The sequence below is a fragment of the Beauveria bassiana genome (assembly GCF_000280675.1).
Source record: "Beauveria bassiana ARSEF 2860 unplaced genomic scaffold BBA_S00017, whole genome shotgun sequence".
Lineage (NCBI taxonomy): Eukaryota > Fungi > Ascomycota > Sordariomycetes > Hypocreales > Cordycipitaceae > Beauveria > Beauveria bassiana.
In genome coordinates this window covers 207,615-224,851 of record NW_007930852.1, presented here as the reverse complement: position 1 = coordinate 224,851, position 17,237 = coordinate 207,615, and the positions used below count along the sequence as shown (strand labels likewise).

Sequence of the window (17,237 nt, the reverse complement as noted above, 5' to 3'; positions counted from 1 at the left end):
AAACAAAAAAAAAGCAAACCCGAAAACTCAGTCCATTCTGTGTGTATAACAAGAATAGCAAATGTCTGTATCGTGGAATGCCATCAACCGCCCGACGTTGGCTCGCATTTTTAGTTACTGCCATTGTTTAGCATCATTCATCACCACTGGTACTTTCGTCATTGACTTACTAAATTGCGAGCGGTGCAACGCCGTCCACTTGGTAGCCCCAGTTGCCGTTGTGCTCCTCGGTAATGAGCCAGTCGTAGGGAAACTCGACGAGGTTGCCCTGAATCATCCTCAAAAGACCCTCGCCCTCCGTGCGAGATGGCATGTCCTCCGGGTTGGACCAGCGGCGGCTACCCCTAGTAGTCGCGCGGCGTCGCCTCTTAACTGAGCCAAACTGGGCCTGCGCCGCTGTGGTGGTGGTGGTGTCCCTGGTGGGCGGCTTCTCAAGGTTGGCAAATGTCGTCGTTTTGCGTTCGAGCGTCTCAGTGTTTGTGGGTTGCTTCTCGACATCAGCACTCATTTCGCGCTCTTCGCCCGCCGCTGTCGCCGCCTTTTCGTCAGCATCTTCTTCTCGTGTCTCGCCCGTGATGTCGGGGTTGGTGTGCTGCTCGTTGAGATTCGCGGCCAGCTTCTCGGCGTCCTCCCCGTTGAGCCTCGCCAGTGCCTCCAGATCCGGGACAGAGATACCAATCGCACCGCTGCTTGCCGTGCGTCTGAGGTTGCCTCCGGCTTCACTCGTGCCGTCTGGTTCTTCCGAAGCGGACCGACCTTCCATGCTCTCCTGAAACTTCTTGCTGTAGGCCACAAAATCTCGATACTCGGCCCATGTCTTGACTTCTGAATCCGGCATGCATCTGAATACCTTGCGATAGAGCTTGGTGTTGTTTTGAGCAACCTTGATCCAGATGTCATCGATGAATTCTGGCGCAATGGGATCAGTCATGCAATTCTTTGTAATCGTCGCCTGTTTGATTTCTGTAGCCATGTAACGGAACGCGCCTAGGCCGTCTCCAGGGTTGGCGTCTTCACCAGTTTCTGGGAGCGTAGGTAGCTGGGCCGGCCGCAGCTCGTCCAACTCAGCACCTGCGTCAAACGGCGGCAGAGGTGGAAGCTTTTTGTTCTCAATTTCAGACTCTTGCAATCTGCTCTCGGACTCCTGCACATCCTTATACTGAGGCTCTTCTAGCGTGCTCTTACCCATGGAATCTACACTGCTGACCAAGAATTCGCGACCGTCTATAATGACAGAGTCTCTGCCTCCGTCAACGCCGGATAGCTCGGCAGCCTTCCATTGGTCAGGGCCGTAGCCGGCAACGTCCTGGATGTGGCGCTCAGCTTGAAATTCGGCGTTGCTTTCTCTCTTTTTACCCTTGTCTTTGCGGTTGCTTTCGTCATCCGATGGCGATGCGTCGGGGTCCACGGCCTTGGCCATGTCGATGTCAATGTCACTGTTGAAGCTTCGAAGGCGATGCATTCCCGCACGTGCTGGTTTACTAGATTCGCCGTTTTGGGGGCCCATCGAGGAACCCGCCTTCTCCTCATAGATATTATCCATCTGTTCCTCATACCCCTCGAGATCCGGGTCATCTTCGCGTTCTTCTTCCTGAATAGCATCGACGTCGAGACCGAGGTGCTCCCGCATCAATCTCATGCGCAAAGTATGCGCAAATTTGCCAACTTGGTATGGCTTGCCACCCATGGTGGACGAAATCATGTCGGTATCGCGGACAATTACCGCGACTTCCGAATCACGATGACCAACCATGGAGCGTTCATTGATGTTTGCGGAGCCAATGAGAGCCACACGGTCATCCACGATGATTGTCTTGGCATGAATGTACAACTGCTCCGTCACCAGAGCGTCGGTACTCATAATACCCCACTGGCGAAGAGAAAAGAAGTCAATGTAATCCTGCGGGTCGATTCCTGCGGCGCGTAAACGACCGAAGATGGAGTTCTCGCCTCGGCAAATACTCTGCAGCTGGCACATGATGATCAAGCGCACACTGGTGCCTTCTTGCTCATCAACAGTATTTTGGAAGCCTGGCATAAGCGGAATAAGGATGATGCAGCGCCAGCTCTCTCCATTTTCATGTGCTCGAACGATTCTGTGCACTAGCGCATCACCGATGCGGTTGACGATACGTGTGTTATACACTTCGGTGCTAGAGATGAAGAACTGATTCTCAATGTAGACAAGATGCTCTGAATCCTCAATCATCTTGATGTAGGCAGTCTGGATGCTGTGTTCTGTTTCTTCCAGTCCAAGCGACCATGTGCTGGCAGATCTCAAAACTTGAACCTCGCAGGTACCAGTCAAACCCAGCGCCTCGAGCTCCTCAAAATTAGCCTCCGGGGGCGGCAGTAGGAACGGCAGGGGTCTGGTAGACTTGCGACCACGGCGAAGATAGTTCCATCGTTGGATGAAATGGCGAGTCAGATCGCGAGCTGGCTGACCGACGACCTGCATGCCAATGTCGTGCCATGGCATGCGTGGGACCTTGGAACGGTCGTACATTTCCTCGTAAGGTTCGGCCAGACGGAAAAAGTCTTGTACGCGTGGGTTTGAGTAATCCTTGCCGGGGAAGAGCTGGCAGTGCTCTGCATCCCTTGGCACGTCGGACGACTCGAAACCAGTCGCCTTGTCGTCAACGATGGGATGCTGTGGGCAATCCCATCTACCAAAACAAAGATCCACGCCGCCAGTAAAGGCAACGTCGTGGTCAACAATGCAAATTTTCTCGTGATGAGCAAAGAAGAACTGATTCTTCTTAAACTGGTTGGGCGATCGCTGAACAAAAATGTTGGGGTGCAAATTCAGCAGGGAAAACTTTGTATACTCGGAATCGATGGGGATGGCCGCTTCCACGTTTCGATAGATGATGATGAAAATCTTGACTCCTTCACGAGCCTTCCTCTGCAAGAGGCGATCAAGACGCCACTTTTGACTAATTGCAGCCGGTCGCCTCATGTACAGTTCAGGACTCAGCCACCAATCATGGATGTAGATGACATCCCTGGCCATGTTAATTGCGCGAGAGACATTCCACATGTAGTCGCGCCCGTCAACCAGCCACTGCGCGAATACGCCTTGTCGGACTGGGGCGAAGCTATCGAAGCGCTTCTTCTTGGACCAAGGGGTTCGTGATAGCATCTCAGTAATGGACTCGTGAAACTGCTTGTTGATGGAGTGAAAGCGAGTGAATAGGCGGACTTTGCGCTCCGAGGTTCGTAAAGTCAGAGTATGCTTTGATGGAGAAGGCTCCGCTGTTGGGTCATCGTTTTTCTTCTTCTTGAAGGCGATCTGCTTGATCGCGCTCCTCTTTGAGGCGATGCTAAAGCTGGAATCAACGAGATAGACGTCATAAATATTCATGTTCTCGGGCGAATCGACGCAGACAATATAACTTGACCTGACGAGAAACCACTTGCGGCTGTGGCGGGCAATCACTTTGGCAGGCGTCAGCACACGCCGAAAGTCGAGTCCCTTAGCAGACTGAATGTGCAGAAAGCCTTCCTTGCCGTGATAGCTCCCCTCTGCGGCAAGACGCACACCGAGGGCAGAGAGCTCAAGAAATTTACAGAGACGGTTACTATCGGCTCTGAACATGAGCCAGCGGACCAGCTCAGAGAGATACTTTTCCAAGATTCGTCGCTGCTTCTCAAAGAAGCGCTGACGACGGGCTTCAGGGCCGCCATCGCTTGGACCCTCGCCATTGTCGGTAAACCCAGTCGAGCGGCGTCTCATGCCAAGCATGTTGACGCGAGATCTTTTGCGGCGAGGATGTCGGTTGCCGCCGCCGTCACTAGCGGTAGCTTCGGCAGCGTCGCCAGCGGTAATCTCGCCGCCTTGTCCCGCATGATGTTCTCCGTCGCTGGCTGCGTCCTCGCCCGGATCACTGCTATCCCGTCTACTACCGCGCAAATAGGGAAACGCGGAATAAGGAAAATGGGGCTGTTTGGGGCGCGCAGCCAGGTGCATCTGACCCGGCAAGTACATGTCGTTGTTCAACTTGAACTTGTAGCGGAAATGGAGATTGTAAATGTCCCTGACACTGCGAACAATGGTCCAGACCATTCTACTGGAGCCGCTGCCGTACTCTAGCTGGATGGTAAAGTCCCAATGGCGACCACTGTCGTCGCCTTCGTCTGGGGCGCTGTCGGTAATTTTCAGCTTTAGCTGCTCCAGCAGAACGGGGATCCTCTTATTTCCATGTTCGTCTCGCTGGATCATACTGGCAAACATGAGCACAGCGGGAGCACCAGCTCTCAGCTCGGCCATTAGCTCGGTGGATTTGTAGTAATCTATGCGATCATCTTTTTTCTGACGCAAGGATCTCAAAGTACTTTTGACTTGTCTCCATTTTTGGGCGCCAAAATTTGATGCACGTTCCGAGGTGAAGAATGGCCTCCGTTGAATGATGGCATCGCCGTCAGAAACTCCGCCACCTCCGAAAACAGTGCTGCGGCGAGTGTGACCATGACGACGGCCGACAACGGCCGAGCTCTCGAGCGCTTCAATGTCAGTCTCAGCTTGCGCGGTACCGGGATGCATCCAAGAATGACCACGCCTGAATGGACGTCGCTTGGGCGGCTGAGGAGTTTCGCCTTCGGAGAGGATATGGTTGTGTATGGTCGTGTCTGGCATGCTCGCGCGGCGTCTCAAGAATCTGTGACCAAACGCATCACCGTCGTTGGGAAAGCGAAAAGGCGAGCCTGGGACCGATCCCTCACCCATGACGAATCGGCGCATCCTGCGCTTCTTCTTCTTTTTGGGAGGCCCGGCAGGCTGTGCTTCGTCTGCTTCCTCTTCCACGTCGGCATCGGCCTCGCCATCCATATCCGCGTCAGTCTCTCCCTCTTCCTCGAGCAAAGTATCGGGCCATCTGCCAGGAGAACGAGTGGCCGTGGGAGAGGCTGCACCGGCCTGCATATTTTCTAGGTCGAGCGAAGGTGCTTTTGGAGACTGAAGCGCGCCGGGAGTGAGTGACTTGAGCTTCGACATGAGGGATGCGCCCCTGGATTTGAGACTGTCGGGATTTTCGATAGAATTGTGTCGCGAGTGCGATGGTTGGAAGTCTGGAGGATCGAAGCGAGCAAATTGTACGCGGGCGCTGGGCGTGCTAGGAGTGTCTGGAGAGCCTCGACCGCCAGGCGCTGCAAAGAATTCGGCAGTGTTTGATTCGGTGGCTTTTGGAGGGGCCAGGCCAACAGATAGACTCGAGGGCCGAGTGGATGGCGCAGCGGGCGGTTCATTTTGTTGGTTGTCTACATTGTCGTCGGATGCCACTCCATCCAGAGTCCGCCCAGGAGCCATGGCGGCAAGCCCCCCTCCAACCACGGGTGGCTTAGAGGGAGTATCGTTTGTCGGCGATTTCTGTGGCGAGCGGGACAATGGTGATACGGAATCATCGCGAGCCATGTTTGTCGGTCAATGTGCGGCTATCGCACACGGAGTTCAAGGAGTGTCGTTCGGCTCGCGGATTGGAGTGCTTTTGATGCAGTTGTCAACCGGGAGAAGCGTGAAACGGAAGCCAAACCAAGAATCGCGAGTCGTAGGTCTTACTGCTTGAAAAATGTCCTGCTGCAGCGTTGTCGATCAAGAAGCTACAGCGGGTGCTCAGTGGCAGCCAGAGACTTCGGATGGCCGCCGCTGTGCAACTACCGACAGCTCCGATGTTGTATAGGCGACATATGATGCGTTGAGCGAGGCGGCCAGAAAGCAATGTAATGAAGCCACTGATGAACGCGCGTGGGAGCTAGACGTTTGGCGAGTTGATCGAGGTATTTTGTAGCGAGTAGTTGTAGCGGGATTGGACAACAGATGGGACAAATGACCCTGAAAGTTGGGGTGCGATTGCGATGGTCCAAAGCCCAACCAAGACCGTGGGTAGCCAAGGCGTCTCAAGGGGTGTGTGGCGTCGGAGTGGCTTGTGAGTGGTCTGGGGCGCTACGTGGCTGAGGCCAAAATAATGGGCATGTTTTCAGATGGCAACTTGTCTTGATTTCTTGAACAAGTTTGTTTCAAAGACAGACTAGATGGAATTCTGGCATGTCCTCATTTCCTGCACTCCTGACACGGGCTGAATCTGCAATTCTAAATCAAGATTTTTAGGCGGATAGGAGCATACCACTCCAGCCAGTCCAGCCAGTCCAGCCAGTCCAGCCAGTCCAGCCAGTCCAGCCAGTCCAGCCACTGGCGCAAAGAACTGATCATAGACAAGACGCCAGCAGCCACGTATAAAGTGACAATCCGAAGAAATACAAAGACTTATCGTCAAAGAAATACGAGAATGAGACACTTGCTAATTTTAAATCGACGCCGTGTCGCCCGTGGTCCCAGTTGGCTCGGGCCGGACGGCCTAGATGGCGCCGATGGCTCAAACCGACTGGCCGCACCGTCTCTTTATGGTCGGTTGCAAGATAAAGTTGTAAAAGGCAAATAAAGTACTTACTGTGGTAGTACTTCGGAGAAATGCCCGACCAATAGATAGGTGCCGCTGCCTCGTTTCAGCCATATCGTCAAGCCCATCACAAGGCTGCAGCGGCTACTGTACGCCTGCAGATTCTTGGCTCAGATGGGACGGCTGAACCATGGTGAGCCCGGCGGCATCAGATCGTAACTACCTAGGTACCCATGTAGCACATTCTGGCAGCATCTCGGCAGAGTGCGTTAGATCGAGGTCAGCAACTGCCGTAGGGTTGTATCACGGAGCACAGATACGAACACGATGGCGGCATGGAATGACGCGCCGACTATTCTTCATCATGTCCGGAGCATATTGTTAACCAAGTTCCACGTACAGTGGGTGTAAGTTGGGTTCCATCGCGAAAATGGGGGCGCCGCCGCGGGACGCGCGCAGGGACCCTCCTCCCTAGCTATCCCATCAACCGAACGATGGGGGCGGGCTCAGGAACAGCGCGGGTTCCATTTTTTATTTTTAAATGGTATTACCCAGAATCCAAATTTATTTATCTGCAAGTAGTCAACAGTTCGACATCTTTTTCTGCACCAAAATATGCATTGTGCAGATTTGAAGTGGGCATCGCACCCGGAAGCGTGAGGCAACAAGGCACCGAGGCCTGCTCGATCCGCAGGAGGTGCCATCGTGCCATGGCGCAATGCCGGGATGGTGCCTGGGTGGTCAGCAAATGTCACGCGTCAGCAACCCCAAGCGTCATGGTGCCCTGCTCACTCGTTTAACAGTCTCACAAATGCTCGAGACACTTCGATAATCAGGAGGGCCTCAAAATGCAAGAATTCTTCAGACACATTTGCATTTGGTATCGAGCAGGAATTAGACTTGTGGCGCTATATACATGGAAAAAAACAGAGACTCGTAACGTGCCGCCCTTAGACGGGGTGCCAGGGCGTGTTTTGCTGCTCCGACTGCGTCTTGTCCACTGACACGGAGTACTCGACCGACTTGACAATGCCCTCTTTGGGGAGGATATTCTCGACGCTCCCCGAGGACTGGCTAGATCCGACCACGGTGCTCTGGTGGTTGGGGTAGTGCTTGACTTTCTCCAGGTGGTACATTTCGCTTCCTCCGCCCGGTTGCCTCGACAGTCGCGAATTTTTGGATGCTTCGGTTACGCGGCTGTTGGTCTTGTAGCGGCGGTAGCTCATGTCCTTGGCCTTTTTAATAAAGACGGGGGCGAGGAACGGCAGCGACGTCACCATGTTCTGTAAAAAATCGTGTTTAGTTGTGAGGACAAAGGGTGGTGGTGCGTGAGGTGAAAGGCTTACACCAACGTTGAACTCAATGACACCCCAGAGAATTAGCATAGTCGAGTTGCCGTCACCAAAGGAAATGCGGTTGAGCTGAACCAGACGCAGGACCGAGCAGATGGTGGTGAAGAGGCCAAGTAGAAAGACGCCTACGAGACCGGCCTTTTTGGCATTGGCAATCTTGAGCGTCAAGAGGACGGGGATGGGCAGCACGGCGACGAGCACGTCGGAGATGATGGTAATGAGGGAGTATATCAGGGACGTCTGCGACAGATTGACGCACGTCGGGTGCGGGTCGTTGACCTTTAATTCCCACGAGAAGCGGACAGGCTTGCAGGCAAAGATGAGGGCAAAGGCGCTTCCCAGGTGGCCGAGCAACACGGCCACAATAGCAGCCCAGATGAGGACGCGGTAGTTGCGCTTGCTCGTCGCCTGCAGCAGGCGGAGGTAGCTGATGAGCAGCGCCACCTTGAAGAGGCTGACGCCGAACTGGTAGATGGGGCGGCCGGCAAAGTTGACCTTTTTGTAGGTGGCGGCGTCGTCGAGGTCCTTGGAGCGTAGTCTGAGCGGCAGGCCCAGGCCGTACTTGGTCTGGACAATGGTGAGGACCGAGTAGATGAAGGCGAGGAGGAAGGAGGCGGCGGCGACGTAGTCGTCGGCCATGAGGCCGCGGCCGCGGAAGCTGATCCACAGGCGGAAGCCGACGACGGCAAAGGAGATGATGGTGAGGATGACGCAGACGGCGACAATGGTGCGCCATTGGGAAATGGCGTCCACCTCGGGGGTGGCATGGGATACCCAGGTCATGACAGTGATTCGTGCATGTAAGAAGAGCGAATCGAGATAAAAACAATAGAAAGACGAGAAAGGCTAAAAGAGCAAGTGAAGGAATGGCCAGCGAGTAATATAAATTGAACGTTGGTCAGCGAGTAGCAAAGGGCCGACGGGACGAATGCGACTCAAAAAGTTTGGCTCATGTCAGACAGATGCTTGTCTCGAACCTACATCCTCTAAGCCGTGAGGTTTCTTCCCCAGCCGTGGGCCTATGTTCTTCCTGTGACGGCGCGAAGCTACACCGAGAGACGACTAAAAACAACAATAGTGGTCGAATTGACGCACCCGGAGGAGGAGGGAGGGAGGGTTACTTGAAAGGACGAGGGCAAGTAAGAGACGTTCAATGATATCTAGATGCATTCTGCATTCATCTACCCGTCCTCTTGTAATAATGGGACCATCATCTGGACATGAAGGGTAAACGGAGTACGGCAAGAAGAAGATAAGAGACCGTGGTTCGCATCCGGAGTTGGTCGTAGGGCTTACTCGGCCACTTGATGATTACCTAGGGCCAACATGCTAGTTGGCCTAGTCTGGACGGCATATGAACGCAAGGTCGACTCGCGCCATCATCAACGAGGATCACTTGAGTAGTAGTATGGGCTCGCAGATGACCAAGCGATGATCAACCCATGCTGGTGGTCAAGGCCGGAGAGCGGGCTGTCAGCATCTCAGGGTTGCGTCGGAGAGAGTGAGAGAACTTGCGCAGGCTTATGCAAGCCCGGGCCCCGGGGGAGGGGAGCGGGGCGTAGTGCCGAGTCTTGGTGCCACATGCTGCGCCGTGGCGACAGAATGGGACAAGTTTGAACGGGAGGGGGGGTGGGTGGGGGACATGAGCGAAATCATCGTAATAGTTGTCAGCAAGCGACGGGGCGGTGGATGGTTCGTGCTGTGTGTATATAGAGAGTATGTCGATCCATGATGAGCTTCACGGGTAGACTACGAGAGCCACGAGACAAAAGAGGTAATGACCAAGTTTTGAGAAAATCAAAGCTAGAAGAGACATGGGATCCCAGGTCTCTAAACAAACCCCTACTCAATCATCGACGTTTTTTTGCTGCTGGACCAAGTTGGACGGAGCGGTTCTGCTCAACGGATAACGGAGCTTAGTTGTCAGCCGAAAATTGATTCGGTGAGGTCCCCTGTCAGAGATAGATGGGCCACGGCTTTTTTTTTTTTTTTTCAAGGCAGCGCACAAATAAGTTGCAATTGAGGAATTGACAGGGCGGAAGAAAGGAATTCCTTGGGTACGTGTATGAAAACAGATGAACGCTGGGGAAACATCTGCTTGGCGACTTTGCGACCGACGAAGAAGAAGAAGAAGAAGAAGAAGGAGAAGGACGAGAAGAAGAAAGAGAAAAGAAGCCGTGACTCCTCCGCGCCACGTCCCCTACCCGCTTACAAACAGAAATGGCTGTTGAAAAATTTCACTAAATAATTAACAAGTTACTCGAACAAATACGGACAGTCTGTTATCCATTCGTCCTGAGCTGGTCGGTGCTGCGGTCGTCGCTTGAAGAAAAAAAAAAAACGGGCAGTTGTGGGCCTCTTTAGAGCAACCGCCGATCACATCTTCAGCAGGTTCTGAAACCAGGCCCCCCCCATGAAATTACCTCTTATATTTATTGACGTTGCTGATATCAGTGATATGATTGTGGCATGTGCGTATGCGTGCGTTGTGCATGATTCTGTTGTGTCGCAAGCTGCAGCATTGTGATTGTCACATTTACAGCCCCCCCCCCTTCCCCCGGCTCAAAAAGAGAATTCAGTAAAAAAAAAAAAAAGCCCCGTAACATAGATCGATCTAGAGGGTCGTGCACGGAAGACGGGAACCCCCCTTGAGAGACGGGAGGGAGGTGGAATGTGCTCCCGGCCGCCGTGCTTGGGGCAATAGCTTTGGTACCTAGCCACTTATATTAACAGTGAGTTTGAGATTGCTGTATTTCATATGCACCCGGCGCATCGCAACAACTATTGCTTTGAAAAAATGACTGTGCAGTTGGAAATTAAAAAGTCCAATGCTAGGCCGATAATGACAATGACAATGCAGATGAATATTGTATCCTTGTCCTAGTTCTTTTCGCTGAGATTTGCCGCCGTCTATACGGACCAGAATGTATTTTGTTCAAACCAAGAAGAAAAAAAAAAAAAAAGAAATCGATTTAGATAAAACTAACGGCGTCCTCGGGGCCTCAACGGGGTAGACAGCGATTGAAATTTCGAATCAATAGTCTCTGGATCGGTTTGTTGACCTCCGAGGAGACGGCGCGCTGTAATACGAATTGGCCTGTTATTAATGTTACGTGATATACATCATATCATAACAATATCATACAGCACCACCTTGACCCGGAGAATAGCCCATAAATTCTCTAGAGCAGACCGAGTGGACCAGCCTTGCGGCCCTTGGCTGTCTTGGCAAGGACGGATAAAGTTCCTCTTCTCGATTGCTCTTGCTTGAAACTTGCGAGAACCCCGGGTAATGATGATACATGGACATGCTACATGCTACTCTGTCGCCACGGCGCACAAAGCATCAGTTAATTCTTCAACGATTGCTGCTGCCGTTCGTAATGTCACATCTTTTCCCCAGATATGTCATTGTCACATCTCTCCACGCTGCCAACCGCACAACGCAGTGCATCAAGTAGCCATTGGCAACGCCAAATCTGTGCAACTGACAGAGGGCGACAAACTAGAAACAAGACCAGATACGGTCAGCATTGCAGCCAGCACAAGAGCCGCCTGCATCTTAAGCAACAACGTGGCAGAAGCCCCATTATGCACATCCACCACCACTAGAACCAAAGTGACAAGTTCCACCACAACGGCGACGGCCGCATGCATGAACATTGAGTACATTTCATGGCATGACATGGGGGCCTGCATTGCCTGCCAAAAAAAAAATGATATCTAACAACATCAGGCCAAACGACCGACTTGGCTCTCTGTCTCGGAAGATTTCTCGCCAAGAGCAAGAGCCATGCCGGGGTCTTCATCCGGCCACTTGACCTCATCATCAAGATGATACGATCTGGCTGGGGCTGGCTTTCCCTTCTCTTTCTTTGTTCTTATCCAAGAAGGGTAGGCGCGGCCCGCTTCTTTTCTTCCGGTGATCCCCCTAATAACTTACTTAGTCTTTCTTCCCTGCCCTATTCGCCAATGTCGTTCATGTCCCTCTCTAGTTATGCCACGCACCCACCAACAGAACTAACGGGAAATTGTCAGAATTCGTGCTAGTCTGGCCCGTGTCGCTCACACAGTAAATCAGTATCTATATTAGCGGCCCTTTTTCCACAGGCCATTCGTAACCCAGGGATCAAGAGGGGAGGAGGGGGGGGCGATAGATTAATAAATGGAGGAGGAGGGGCCGCCGCCCGCACGTTCTACTTGCTAGATTGGCGGCGCAGAGCATTCCCTTTTTTGGTTTCCTTTTTTAATTCCCACAGGGACTCGAGTTCCTGCCGAGCACTCAAATCATTTGGGTCCCCGGGTACCCTTGCATCGATGATAAATGATCGCCGACGGTGCTAATAAATCCGCGCACCACCTGCCCTGAGCGCGGCGCAGAAACTCTCATCCAGACAAAAAGATGCAGGCCCCGGTGTGTTCTTGCTGATTCCATCTCGTATTTGATTCCTTTTTCTCAAAGCCAGTTTGACGCCTGATTCATACTGTCGGCCTTCTTCTCAGTCGGGCTTGTAACAAGATCAAGGGGTTGCCCTTCTACGACCGACGCACGACAAGGACTTTGCGGCCTTTGGGCACTTGCTCAATTCCATTTCGTTTTTCTTTTTATCATTCCCTTGTTTTTTTTTCCTCTGGACTTGCACCGGATAATTGTGCACCTTTTCAGAATAAAAAATGTCCGCCGCAGAGCAGAATGAAAAGAGCTTCGAGGTCAATGAGCACCTGGCCAGCTCCTCACCCTCGACCAGCTTCACTGCCGCCGCCGCCGGCGCTCATCATCACCAAGACGCCGACAAGGCGCTGCCCAACTCCGACGTCGACGCCGCCTGGCTCTTTCTCAACGAGCACCGCGACGTGGTCGGCGTTGACGCCGTTGACCTGAAGAAGCTGCGCTCCCGCATCGACTGGCGCATCGTCCCCATCATGTTTGGCTGCTATACGATGCAATTCCTCGACAAGGTCATCTACAACGTGAGTATGCTCTTGTTCACTTACAAGCCTTCTCCTGCAAGAGGCGAATGCACTCAAAGTCAAGTACATGAGCCCTAACCATTTTATCCATCAGTATGCCGCCGTCATGGGCATAAAAAAGGACCTGGATCTTACCGGCAATCGCTTCTCCAATGTCGCCACTTTCCTCTTTGTTGGCCTGCTCTGCTTCGAAATTCCCAACAGTAAGCTTATTCCAGATATCCACCATGATGCTCACGGATGAATCGCGTCCACCATCACCACCGCACATGCCATCCGTCGCATCCCATCACCTTGAGCGCGCCAAATCCACAAGGTATTGTTCAAGGCTAACATGACATTCCGCAGTCTATCTGTTGCAAAAGGTTCCTCCGGCCAAGTGGCTCGGCCTCAATGTCACCCTCTGGGGTGTCGCTACCGCCTGCGGTGCCGCTGCGCACAACTACCCCAGCATCCTCGCCTCGCGCATCTTCCTCGGTATCTTCGAGGCCACGATTGCGCCGTCTTTGTCCCTCATCAGCAGCCAGTGGTACACCAAGTCAGAGCAGGCCCCGCGCTTCTCCTTCTGGTACCTCGGCCTCGGCTTCGGCCAGATCATTGGCGGCGTCCTGTCCTACGCTTTTCAGCACATCTCGCCAACCGCATCCTTGGCCGGCTGGCGCGTCATGTTCATCGTCCTGGGCTGTATTACCGTTCTGATTGGCCTCTGCGTCATCGTCTTGGTCCCCGATACTCCCATGCAGGCGCGCTGGCTGTCCGTCACCGAAAAGGTCGCTCTTCTTAAGCACGTAAGCGTCAACCAGACGGGCATCCGCAACAGCAAGTTCCGCATCTCGGAGCTCGTTGAGGCGGTTTTGGACTTGCAAATCTGGCTGCAGATTCTCATTACCGTCCTCTTTTCCGTCTCGAGCGGTGTCATTACCACGTACTCGGTCATGCTTGTCGGCCAAATCACACACGACGCCAAGAAAACGCCGGCACAAAATTCGCAGCACGCGGCCCTCATGAATACGCCCTCGGGCGCCGTGTCCATCTTCTTCATCCTCATGATTGGCTACGGCGTGCGCCGCAATTCGCACCGCTGGATGTGGATCCTGGCTTGCATCCTGCCGGCCATCCTCGGCGGCGCCCTCATGTCGTTCCTGCCCAAGACTAACCACGCCGGCCTGCTCGCGGGCGTCTACCTGGTCAACGCCGTCGTGGCGCCCATGCCGATGCAGTACAACTGGCTCCTGGCCAATGTCGCCGGCGCGACCAAGCGCGCCTACTCCGTCGCCATGATCAGTGCCGCCTTTTCCATTGGCAACATCATCGGCCCGCAGACGTTTCAGGCAAAGGACGCGCCCGACTACCGCCCCGCCAAGCTCGCGCTCGTCTTTACGCAGGCCGGAAGCGCGCTGGTGACGGTGGCGCTGTTTGGCTACTACGTCTGGGCCAACAAGCGTCGCGCGAGCCGCGCCCGCCAGACCGAGGACCAGTTCTTGGATAAGGAGGTGTGGGCAAGAATGACGGACAAGGAGAATCCTACGTTTCGTTACGTGTACTAGGTGGGTTTGTACTTGGAGTTTATTCTGTATGACATGTATATGACATGCTTTGTATGGCATGTTTGGTTTATTATTCTTCATTCAAAATTTGCATATATGCATTAATGCATCATCAGCATTTAATTTTCATGGCAGTCTGACCATGCCAGCCAGGAGGACCTGGAGCCTGAGGCAGGAAGCTCAGGCGACCCCCACACAATGTCAACAACAAACGGACGCTCGGGATCCGTGCAAGTGTTGGAGAGGCACTGGCCGCCGCTGGAGTACAACGCCCACCGAGAAAGAAGAAAAAAAAAGTATACACAGGTGCCTCTCGCCTCTGTACGTTGGAACAGGAAGCTCACCCGAGCCATGTTGCTACAGTTCCCTTCATCACATGGAGCGCTGGTTCTACATGCCATTATAACTGTACGAGTGCATACTGTCAATTTTATCACTGTTTGTCCATGTCGCCTGAACTCGCCCCAAGATCCCTACGGACGGCCCCTGTCTAGCCCACTTTATTGCTTTTTTGACCAATGATATAACACGTATCTCTCCCTGTCACGTATTCGCATCGCGCGCGCCCAGCACTTGCAATTTCGTCTCCGACTTGCAACCTCTGCCTTTCTCCCTGTCGCCTCTGCCCACCTTCTTGCTTCCTCGTGGCGCATCTTGCAGTCGGCGTCCCACGGATCGCTCGGAGCGCTTGTCTGCTCGATTTGATTTATTGTCGTTCCTTTTCTTTTCGCTTCGGCTTTGCTATCAAGTATAAAAAGAGGTCGACGAGTCCGCTCCCCCTCTCCCTTTTTTCTTCACCATGTCAGGACGCTATTCTCTACGAACCTCGCCACGGTACGTCCTTTGCTCTTGCTTGATCCTTCCTATCCCCGTCTTTCCCATATAGTCTCGATCTTGCCGTTTTGACAATTGTCCTCCACTCTCTTGCGCGGACGCAATTTTCGTTGGTAAAGGCTGTTCTCCTGTCTAACACGTATACGCAGGAAAAAGGAGCTTTTTGATGGCATGGTAGAGACGCCAACCAAGACAAAGACGCGCGCTTCACGACGCCAATTCTCGTTACCGCCCGAAATCTCTGAAAACGAAGACGAGTCAACCACCTCTGGCTCGCCGGTGAAATCTTCCACGCGCTCTCGCTCTCTCCGCCGCCGCACCGTCGCCGAGTCGGACGACGGACCGTCGCAAGATCATACCGACATAGAGGACGCTGAGCCTCGTACCAAGTCCAGCAAGATGGAGAATGGAAGCAGCTCTGTCAACGGCCACGGCGCTGCCAATGGGGTGCAGAAGCGCGCCGCCTCGCGCCCAAGCACGCCCAAGCAGTCACCAGCAACGGCCCAGGATGTCAAGGTTAGCGTCGTTGACGGTTGGAAGCCCGGCCAGGACCCCAAGATTGACTACTCGGGCGAGACTGAATTTGGAGGCTCCGTCGGCACTTTCTTCATGATGCTCTTCTTCCCCATCCTCATGTGGTACATGTGGGTGGGCGCCACCTACTACGACGGCAAGTTTCCCTCGCGCGAGCCTGGCATGAGTTGGCCCGACTTTGCCCGCCACCTCTTTAACCTCGTCTACACCGGCGCATTTCCGCATACCAAGGCATGGCTCTGGTACTGGTCGTACCTCATCTTTGAGGGCGCCTGCTACTGCCTCCTCCCTGGCGTCTGGAGCTACGGCAAACCGCTACCCTTTCTTGGTGGCAAGCAGCTCCCGTACTTTTGCAACGCCTACGCCAGCTTCTACTTTACCCTTGCTGTGCTTGCCGGCCTGCACTTTAGCGGCGCATGGCCACTGTACAACGCCATTGACGAGTTTGGTCCTCTGCTGTCGGTCGCCATCTTCAGCGGCTTCATTGTCGCCTTTGTCGCCTACTTCTCCGCTCTCTACCGTGGCAAGCAGCACCGCATGACCGGCTATCCCGTCTACGATTTTTTCATGGGCGCCGAGCTCAACCCCCGCATGTTTGGTATCCTTGACTTCAAAATGTTCTTTGAGGTCCGCATGCCCTGGTATATCCTGCTCATTCTTAGTCTCGGTGCCGCCGCCCGCCAGTACGAGCAGTATGGTTATGTGTCGGGCGAGGTCATGTTCCTCGTCATGGCCCACTACCTCTACGCCAACGCCTGCGCAAAGGGCGAGGAGCTCATCGTCACCACCTGGGATATGTACTACGAGAAATGGGGCTTCATGCTCATTTTTTGGAACCTGGCCGGCGTGCCCCTCTCGTACTGCCACTGCACCATCTACCTCGCTAACCACGACCCTGCAGAGTACCGCTGGAATCGTGTCGCCCTCGTCCTCTTTACCGCTGCATATCTCTTCTGGTACTGGGTCTGGGACAGCAGCAACTCGCAAAAGAACCGCTACCGCGCCATGGAGCGCGGCAAGATGGTCTCGCGCAAGACTTTTCCCCAGGTCCCTTGGCAGACCATTCAGAATCCCAAGGTCATTAAAAGCCCCGAGGGTACCATACTCATCGATGGCTGGTACGGTTATGCACGCAAGATTCACTACACTGCCGATATCTGGTTCTCCATGTCGTGGGGTCTCATCACTGGGTTCAACAGCCCTTTTCCCTGGTTTTACCCAGTCTTTTTCCTGTGCATGATTGCGCACCGCGCCGCGCGTGATATTCATCGCTGCCGTCGAAAGTACGGCGACGCCTGGGTCGAGTATGAGCGTCGCGTGCCCTATCTCTTTATTCCTGTAAGATTCTATTCTCTCCCCTCCCGCGTCTTCTTCCATTACACCGTCTCTAATCTTGTCATGACAGTACGTCTTTTAAAGATGGCCTCTCCAAGCAAAAAAAATTTGCCTTTTTGCTTCTTTTGACAAGCTCCGTCAAAGCTCGCTCGCCGTTTTCCTCCTCTTTTCTTTTCTATTCAGAGCAGCCTTACCCCGACCAGACGGTTTCTTTTTTTTTTTTCCTAAATTAGCTGTATATATGATGCACGCAAATCACCATGTCACGCAAG

At 53.5% G+C, this 17,237-nt stretch overlaps 4 protein-coding genes across 4 annotated transcripts; 2 read left to right on the top strand and 2 right to left on the bottom strand.

Moving 5' to 3' along the window:
- Positions 1-110: 110 nt before the first annotated feature.
- BBA_06083 (phospholipase D) lies at positions 111-5,410 on the bottom strand (the record flags this gene model as incomplete). Its single annotated transcript, XM_008601180.1, has 2 exons — positions 111-117; positions 171-5,410. The coding sequence occupies 2 exons, from the start codon at positions 5,408-5,410 to the stop codon at positions 111-113; spliced, it is 5,247 nt and encodes a 1,748-aa protein (XP_008599402.1).
- Positions 5,411-7,342: 1,932 nt separating this feature from the next.
- Positions 7,343-8,527, bottom strand: BBA_06082 (ATP synthase F0; the record flags this gene model as incomplete). The annotated part of the gene is made up of 2 exons (XM_008601179.1): positions 7,343-7,675; positions 7,739-8,527. The coding sequence occupies 2 exons, from the start codon at positions 8,525-8,527 to the stop codon at positions 7,343-7,345; spliced, it is 1,122 nt and encodes a 373-aa protein (XP_008599401.1).
- Positions 8,528-12,418: 3,891 nt separating this feature from the next.
- Positions 12,419-14,262, top strand: BBA_06081 (allantoate permease; the record flags this gene model as incomplete). Its single annotated transcript, XM_008601178.1, has 3 exons — positions 12,419-12,715; positions 12,810-12,918; positions 13,064-14,262. 3 exons carry the CDS (start codon positions 12,419-12,421, stop codon positions 14,260-14,262), a joined length of 1,605 nt encoding a protein of 534 aa, XP_008599400.1.
- A 799-nt stretch (positions 14,263-15,061) lies between these two features.
- Positions 15,062-17,047, top strand: BBA_06080 (ergosterol biosynthesis ERG4/ERG24 family protein; the record flags this gene model as incomplete). The annotated part of the gene is made up of 3 exons (XM_008601177.1): positions 15,062-15,096; positions 15,246-16,968; positions 17,036-17,047. The coding sequence occupies 3 exons, from the start codon at positions 15,062-15,064 to the stop codon at positions 17,045-17,047; spliced, it is 1,770 nt and encodes a 589-aa protein (XP_008599399.1).
- Positions 17,048-17,237: the final 190 nt, after the last annotated feature.